The following is a 9,411-nucleotide window of genomic DNA, read 5'->3' on the forward strand; positions in this document are numbered from 1 at the left end:
CTTTAATCATATTGTCCTTGTATGTAAATCGTACTACTATTAGCACTGATGTAATCCCATATACAAAAAATATATCATTTTACAAGGATGTGATTTTGGCAAATCATAAGTTCTTCATAGCTTCAATGGACATTACATTAAACATCAACTCGGATGACTTACCGTCTTTGTATTGGATACAAAAGATTCACAAAATCGAATACACGCAACGGTACATTTCAAGTTCACTTGCATGTTCTTTGTCCATTAGATTGATACAAACCATGTCTGCAGTAAAATAGGGTCTTCCAAAATACTGTGAAACTGTTTACTCGTGCAGTGGTATAAACCATTTGTGGATGCTAAAAAACTCTCGGGTGCCACATGTGAAGCAGGATCTACTTACCCTTCGGGAGCACTTGAGATCACCCGGAGTTTTTGGTGGGGTTCGTCTTGCTCAGCCTTTAGTTTCTATGTTGTGTCTAGTGTACTATTATTTATCTGTTTGTCTTTTTATTTTTTAGACATGGCGTTGTCAGTTTATTTTCAATCTATGAGTAAGACTGTCCCTCTGGTATCTTTCGCCTCTCTTTTAAGAACTTCTGGAAAATTTATATCTCGATCTTTCTCTGAAACCACTTCTTTCACAACTTTACATTTTTCAACCCTGAGTGTTTGAAATTTTTACCTATAATGTCTGTTTGTTTTGTTCACACATCACGTAATGGAATTTTATGGAACTGTGGAAATGAAAGGTCTAGATAGTTAAACAAGGTTTAATCCATTATTTTCTAAATAAGAAAATGTTATATAGTCCAATTCTATGTATGGTGGCGTTAGCTTTTTGTGGTAGTTCAGAGGTGCTGTTGTTCCGTTGTTTTCCTCTTATAGTTGATGTGTTTCCCTCGATTTAAGTTTATTACCCGGATTTGGTTTTGCTTTAAAGAATTATAACTTTTGAACATAGGTATACTACTGTTGCCTTTATTTATAGACATACATTCAGACCAATTACTTCTTTATGATTGAGTATTCGGCCTTTTTGGAGGGAATATATATCATCCATTTTTTTTTACTGTGGAAGGATATGGATTTCAAATTCGTGGTCTGCTTTGCACTTTCTTTAAGTAGAGTAACCAATATATATCACATACATACAAACCTTTCCAAGTTTTGCTGCAGGCGTGAGTAGATAAAACGCGCGTCTAGAGTAAGTTATGATAGTAAAGCTGGTATCTCTGATTAGTTCTATCATACTAGTAATCAATAATTCCTTTTGGGAGTGTGCTAACAACACAGAATCGCATCAAGCTGAAGTTAGCACATGTTCAAAGATTCAAACACCCTTTAAAATTTCACAGAGAAGCATTCAATTTTAAAAACTATGTTTAAAAGCATATTTCATTAAATATTATCAGCATTTTCATGTCAGTGCTTACTGCTGGCTGGATATTTAATGTTTTTCATTTTCAGGCCAATATCAAAATATACAAAACTAATTAGGGACTGTACAACGAATAAAAACACATAAAACATTCGAATCTGTGAAACATAACAAAAGGAAACAAGACTTTTTCAGTGATTTCGATATGAAAATTGCTGTAGTAAACTGGATTTTGGAATTTATATATATATTGTACCACGATGAAAGTACTAGAAATCTAATAACCAAAGTTGATAAGTCCAACTAATAAACATATATGATTCACTGAGAAATACCTTGATCTTGTATATGTTATCGTGCATTTTTTCATCTGTAAAATGTATACAGTATGTAGGTATAGGACGATAATCCTTAAAATGCCTTTTACAATGAATAAACTTCGATATTTCGTGACGATTGGAAGTATTTTAGCCATTAAGTACAGAGTATAGTATCCCGTCGTTAAGATAAAGCTAAGAATCAACAGAACGTTTCCGATGTCGTATAAAGAATTCTCAATATGCGGAATACACTGGTGTTGTACTGCACGAAAACACACCGCAAGAGCAAGTAGTAACACAATACATTCGAATATGGTAGTTATAGATAAAATCCAAAATAAATCAGGTCCTATTAACCCCAATAATCTGAGTACTTCAATGATTAGTCTAGGTAAAGATATTATGCCACTTATTAGTATGATACAGTATGTAAACACTTGTTTTCGTGGAACAGTGGTTGGTCTACGCGTCACGCTGGTTTTGCTTTGCAATAATGCTGTAATTTCTGACGTTTCACAAGAAACATTGTTGTCGTCTTTTATGCAACCTGGTGTATGCGATGTTCTCGGCCATATTCCTGACAAAAATATCAAGCACAGAAGCGGGTACTCAGCGAGCATGGGTTCTATAAAAGGACTGACTTTATGTAATAGATGACGAATGGAAAGAGATGAGTTGTTATTTACGCATCGATAGGTACTGTTTTGAGAAATGTCCGAAAAGTTTTGACTGCTTGAGGCAAGGTACGTCCACGAAGAAATATTTGTGACCACAATTATAATCAAACCATAAAAGGTAAACAAAGAACTGACCAATTGGTATTTAGAAAAATAAAAGATAAAAACATGTTTTAACCACATAAAATGAAAGACACGAAATATTATATAAAACGGCTTCTTCCAGACTGTCGTTGATATGGAAAAAAAACTTACATTCAACATGGAATGCGATCTTGAGGATACGATACAGTACACATCCAAGACAAAACAAAAATAGAAATTTCAGTTTAAGGGATTTGTTTTTATCATGAGATTCCGTATCTAAGGTAGCACTCCACAGTTAGGTGTGTAGTTTCGCATTTTGGCCCCTGTGGATTTTTCAAATATGAGAGCTAGTGTGCAATAAATTCATTTTTGGATAGCTGAGTATTAAAATAGCCTTTGTATTGGGTTTATATGAACATCAAGATTATGTAATGTATGTAATATAGGCTGTTTTATGTATGACAGTCCGTATTTGCATGTCCCTACCTTACATTGGTCCGGCAATTATTGTAATGTTTTTTTCCAACTTTTTATCGCACGAATTTTGTGATTTGATTTTACGAAAAAATGAGGCGAAAGACACCCATTGGCAAAATCAAATAACAAAACGCATCAAAAACGAATGGATAAAATATATCTTTTTTGGATTTTTTTCTCGTATCCCAACTAAATGCAAGATACAATTCCGATGCTGTTCAAGACAATCAGAAGAGGTCGCGTTATCACAGGTGCTATGCTGTTTTTTTCTTCAAACGTGTTGCAAATGTATATTACTTCGGCTAGTAAGACTATCAAACTAATTAGAATGATTAATCCCGCGATACTGCCATCATGAGGGATGTTATATCGGTGTGTTTTGTTTTTCAAGTTTTCCGCTGTGAGGGGAAGAATGCATATCGCTTTACACCAGTCTTTGGCTTTGTTCATTCTGATGATCTAGCCTACAAATATACATTTATTAGTTTCCCTCAAATTATATAAGTAAGACAGCGGTTTAACATAAAAAAAGAAAGTTAAACATAAAAAATCAAAAAGACAATTAATATATAAATACTTAAATGGGAAAACAATAAACTGTACGATGATAGCTTTGCTGTGAATTAAAGTTTCATTTGGCTTATAAGTCTTACTAATTATAATAAAAAATGTACTAAAAATGTGTCAAAATATTACAAAATTGTAGTATTCAGCTATATTTGAGCATTTCAATTCTACCATGCATTATGAGACTTAATTATTATTGTTAGTAACTTGAAATACACATATGTGATATAAAATGAATAGATCTATAATAGACCTGGTGTAAAGAAAGATACTTTTAGAAAATCCTTATATTTTCGTAAAATTCAAAATTTTGTAAACAGGAAATTTATAAAAATGACCACAAATCAATAATGTGGTCATTTTTATAAATTTCCTGTTTACAAAACTTTGAATTTTACGAAAAACTAAGGATTTTCTTATCCCAGGCATTGATTACCTTAGCCGTATTTGGCACAACTTTTTGGAATTTTAGTTCATCAATGATTTTCAACTTTGTAATTGTTTGGCTTTATAAATATTTTGATATGAGCGTCACTGATGAGTCGTATGTAGACGAAACGCGCGTCTGGCGTACTAACTTATAATCCTGGTACCTTTGATAACTATTCTTGTACGGTATCATTATTTTACGTTTACCTGTAAATTTGTGTCCTGTATAAGTATGTATTTTTTGCCGCTAGACGTTAACAAACAGCACCAGCTGACATATCCATAAGCCAAAACAGACTAAACCATACTTACCTTTGATAGTTACGAGTGTATGTGTATACATCTATGCCATTATACATAGACTATATCCGATCTACAAATTATGACCAAATAATATTACATGCTAGTTCAGTATTGAAAATTAACTATTGTACACTTCCCTGTCAGTGATACTTTAGTTTTTTGTTCAATAGTATTTCCTTGTGATAACTTTAAATATTTTTCATTTTAGTAGTTTACAATTTAGCCACAATTTCACGGCTCATTGGTAGTGTTTCCTTGTTCCTGAAAGTGACTCACAAGACTTTTTAAGAAATAATTTATGGTGTCAGTATACATTCAAGCCCCCGTGAATTACTTAGATTCTGATAGGAAAAATACGGCAATTCTTTTGGATGGAAGCGCTCTTGGTGAAGGCAAATATTTGCTATTCCCATAAATAAACGCACCATTAAATTCACATAAAAGAACGGAGCAAACTAAATTAGTGACATTCTTCAACCATTCACAATAACGTATTCAGATAGGTTTGAATGAATTAAAATGCTAATTTTAAATTACTTATATATCTTATATGTGTAGGAATCAAATCTATGGAGGGTTCCAAAATCTATGGCAGATTCCTTATCTTTGACAAATGTGACGTTTTAAACGCCAACCAACTCAAATTTATGGCAGATTTTGAAATTGCGTAATAATTCGGGGAAAAATCCCGTCACAATTGAAAAGCGCCATACCGGCTATTTAATCGTTGCCACTGCTAACGATGGCGGGACCCATATATATTTAAATACCTGATATAGGTATTTCCTTCTACAACAATTTGCGTTTGGTAACAAGGAAGATGACTTTTACCACCTATTATCCAGAATAGGAACAAAATGTGCTGTACAGGCCGAATCATGCGATGAATACGGGCACCACTGTTTTTTTTTTCTTTTTCTTTTGAATTCGTGTGATTTGGTAAAGATAGTTGATCATCCATTTCATTTATTAATTTTTAGTTCGGATCTATGAACCTTACACGATATATTTAGTTTACAGTTTATTCCAGAAGAAACATCGACATAGCTAGATAATACTATTATCTAATTACTACTATAATTTGATATTAATTAATATTGTAATTTTCACTGTTAATAATAAATGTTAGATAGTCATACAAATCTAATCTTGAATTCCATACAAATTCTGGGAACTCGTTTTACAAATTCTAATTTGACGTCATTTTTAGCGTTACACTGGGGTTAGGCTGACACGGCTGTGTATTTTTGTAATGTGTCCGTTTTTATTCTATAGCTAGTCACCACTTCAGTTTAATCATGTAGAGATCTATTTTATAATCTTTTTCTAAAATTTACTGTTCACAAAGGTATGAATTATTCTAAATTCTAAATAAGAATGATGTTCTTGTCCCAGGCGTATTGGTTACAACTTTTTAAGAATTTTGACCTCAGTGCTTTTCAACTTTGTACTTCTTTTGGCTTTTAAACTTAGTAATTCTTGTGTGGACGTGGTGCACGTTAGGCGTATTTAAATTTTGACCTGGTACCCTTTGTTGGCTATAATTCATTTAATTTCTCCAATGTATGTGTATTGCAGTCCTGTCATATAATGTTGTCATTTTAATGTTATATTTAACATCACCATGGAAGCAGGAGGAGTGGCATGCCACAAAACCAGGTTCAATCCACCATTTTTATTTAAAATGCCCTGTACTAAGTAAAGGGAAATGGCTATTGTTATATTACAGTTCGTTTGTGTGTGTGTTACATTTTAATGTTGTGTTTCGGTTATGTCGTAGTTCTCTTATATTATATGCGTTTCCCTCAGTTTTAGTTTGTAACCCGGATTTGTTTTTTCTCTATCGATTTATGAATTTCGAACAGCGGTATACTACTGTTGCCTTTATTGATAAGGAAATATTAAACTTCTCAATGATCAAAATTAGTGTGTGTCAAACTGCTATATAACCAATTATTTTTGTCAGGGAAAGTGATTGGTTCAAATTTTTTGAGAAATTTTTATATTTTTTTCAAAGGGTCAAAGTAAATATTTTGTTAAAACTTTATGAAAATTAAACGAGCCAAATTAATTTGAGTCAAGGTGTTGGATACCACCTTAAGGGACTTACTAGTTGCTCTAATGAGTGGGTTAAAAAATGTTTTTTTTTGCGGGGCACATCATTGCAATGTGCCATCATGATTTAATTATGGAAATATAAAAAAGAAGATGTGGTATGATTGCCAATGAGACAACTGTATAGAAAGTTTTTTCAAAAATGTTTATAAACATGCTCCTGTTGTCGCACATTTCCACTTTTTCCACATGTCATTGATCGTATATGTACTGCATTGTTCTCCATTTGCACGACATTTGGAAACAACAAAAATCCGCCATAGATGAGGAAATTACAAATCTTGACATAGATTTATGATTGTAAAACATCTGCAATAAATTTGGGATGACATGACGTCATATTTGCCATAAATTAAGAATCTGCCACAGATTTGGAACCCACCATAGATTTGAGTCCTATATATTTATATATGAAAAAAACGTATAACACAAGTTATAAGCGTTTGTGTTTCTTTGTCGTGATGATTTTCACAAGCGTGTATTTTCCCGTAAAATGTACTCATTAGGAACATACCTGCTTAACATATATATATATAATCAAGTTGCCCTTGAGAGGTTCATAGGTTCCAAACAATTGTTATTGATGTAAATTTGTTGTACTAATTTTAAGTTGTAACGTATTCTTTCAACAATAGTTTATGACACCTTTCTTTTCATTGTAATTTCATTTGAAGCACATGCAAATAAAAAAAGCTGTAGTTTGTAGTTGAAGATGTGTTTAATTTTTATTTTCAGACGCAACTTATAAAACTATATTATAAAAATTATGACCTGTACAAAGAATAAAAGCACATGAAACATTCAAATCTGTAAAATAAAACAAAAGGAACACAGAAGATGTCAGTATTTTCTATCGGCATATTACGGTAGTAAGGATCTCGGAATTTCTTTTCATATTGAGCCACGATGAAAGTATCAGAAAACCAATAACCAAAATTGATTAGTCCAATAAATAGACATGCATCATGAACTGAGAAATACTGTGATCTTGAAGATGATATTGAATATTTTGTCATCTGTAAAATATACACGGTTTGGAGATACAGGACAATAATCCTCAAACTGTCTTTAAAAATGAATAAACCTCGATATTGTTTGAAAATGGGAAGAATTTGCATCATTAAAGGCAGAATGAAATATCCTGTTGCTATTATAAAGCTAAGAATCAACAGAACATTTCCCATGTCATATGATGTATGCTCTTTACGTGGTTTTTGACGTCGCACTGAATGAAAACAAACCGCAATAGCAAGAAGTTGCACAGTATATTCGAGTGTTGTAGTTATAGAGGAAATCCAGAAAAAACGATCCCCTAAATCTCCAAATATTCTCAGAAGTTCAGTAACTAGTTTAGGTAAATAAATCATGCCGCTTATCAGTACCGTACATAAGGTTACCCATACCTTTCGTGGAACAGGGACAGGTCTTCGCGATACGCTACTTTGGTTTTGTATCAATGTTGTCATTTCTGACGCTTCCATCGATTCATTACAATCTTCTATATTACAATGCGAATTCGTTGTACTTGGCCACATTTCTGACAAAAATATTAAGCACAGCAGTGGGTACTCGGCTAGCATGGGTTCAGTAAAAGGTCTTGCATTTTGAAAAAGATTATCCAAAGAAAGAGATGAGTTACTTTCCCGGCATCGATCTGTGATGTTTTTAGGCGAACCTCTTAAAAGATCGTGTTCTCCAGTAGCTTGGTATATCCACGAGGAAATATTTGTTACTACAATAATGACCAAACCATGTAAGGTAAACAAAGAATTGACGAACTTGTATTTAGAAAAAAAATAGACAAAGCCTGTCTGTACTAGATAGAAGGAAAGACATGAAACATCATATAAAACAGCTCCTTCCACACTATCATGGATTCGGACATACACCTTGCATTTAACATGAACAGCTATTTTTATGGTACGATATACTACACATCCCAAGCAAAACAAACATAAAAATTTCAACTTTGGGGATTGGCTTTTATCATGAGATTGAAGGTTTAAAATATATCTCTTTCTTATTTGTTCTCGTATTCCAACTGATATACATGACAAAATTCCTATGCAGTTCAATACAGTCATTAGTTGTTGGGAGTTATCAGGTGCTGTTTTGTTTGTTTCCTTAAACGAACGACAAATGTACATCATTTCACCCAACATGACTATTAAACTGGTGAGCATGATTAATCCTGAAATACTTCCATCATGGGAGATATGATCTCGTTTGATTTTGCAGTTCCCAGCTGTCAGGGGGAGAATAAATATCGATTTACACCAGTCTTTCGCGTTGTTCATTCTGAATTAATAGTTAGTACCTGTAAAAACATACAATATTGTTAATGGAACTTCGCATGAGATATAGAGCACTGTTTGTTGATGTCTTAATTTATTAAATCGTCTAACTGTCTGATTTATAGACTATACAAAGTTTCTCCTAGAACGTTTTTCATGTTTTCCTCGTAGTTCGGTATAAGGCCTTTGAAAATAGTTGTATTAGATACTTTAGGAGTGTCAAAAATGATCATATTGGTGATTTCGAATTTGTTCAAAGTTTTTTTTTCTACCCGATATATATATAATCTTTCAGTCAGTTTAGTTGAAGTCTGGAGCTGGCATGTCAGTTAACTGCTAGTAGTCTGTTGTTATTTATGTATTATTGTCATTTTGTTTATTTTCTTTGGTTACATCTTCTAACATCAGACTCGGATTTCTCTTGAACTGAATTTTAATGTGCGTATTGTTATGCGTTTACTTTACTACATTGTTTAGAGGTATAGGTGGAGGGTTGAGATCTCACAAACATGTTTAACCCAGCCGCATTTTTTGCGCCTGTCCCAAGTCAGGAGCCTCTGGTCTTTGTTAGTCTTGTATTATTTTAATTTTAGTTTCTTGTGTACAATTTGGAAATTAGTATGGCGTTCATTATCACTGGACTAGTATATATTTGTTTAGGGGCCAGCTGAAGGACGCCTCCGGGTGCGGGAATTTCTAGCTACATTGAAGACCTGTTGGTGACCCTCTGCTGTTGTTTTTTTTATTTGGGCGGGTTGTTGTCTCTTTGACACATTCCC

The 9,411-nt window shown here is 33.2% G+C and overlaps 2 protein-coding genes across 2 annotated transcripts; both read right to left on the reverse strand.

Annotated features, from left to right (window-relative positions):
- Positions 1-943: 943 nt before the first annotated feature.
- LOC139504269 (uncharacterized) lies at positions 944-2,928 on the reverse strand. Its single transcript, XM_071294338.1, has one exon. It carries the CDS (start codon positions 2,622-2,624, stop codon positions 1,641-1,643), a length of 984 nt encoding a protein of 327 aa, XP_071150439.1. The 5' UTR covers positions 2,625-2,928; the 3' UTR covers positions 944-1,640.
- Positions 2,929-7,102: 4,174 nt separating this feature from the next.
- LOC139504019 (uncharacterized) lies at positions 7,103-8,649 on the reverse strand. Its single transcript, XM_071294103.1, has one exon. The coding sequence runs from the start codon at positions 8,633-8,635 to the stop codon at positions 7,103-7,105; it is 1,533 nt and encodes a 510-aa protein (XP_071150204.1). The 5' UTR covers positions 8,636-8,649.
- Positions 8,650-9,411: the final 762 nt, after the last annotated feature.

Source organism: Mytilus edulis, chromosome 1 (genome assembly GCF_963676685.1).
Source record: "Mytilus edulis chromosome 1, xbMytEdul2.2, whole genome shotgun sequence".
Classification (NCBI taxonomy): Eukaryota; Metazoa; Mollusca; class Bivalvia; order Mytilida; family Mytilidae; genus Mytilus; species Mytilus edulis.

Coding starts and splice junctions, on each gene's coding strand:
- LOC139504269 (XM_071294338.1), bottom strand. CDS start 2,624: ATGTTGAATGTAAGTTTTTTTTCCATATCAACGACAGTCTGGAAGAAG.
- LOC139504019 (XM_071294103.1), bottom strand. CDS start 8,635: ATGAACAACGCGAAAGACTGGTGTAAATCGATATTTATTCTCCCCCTG.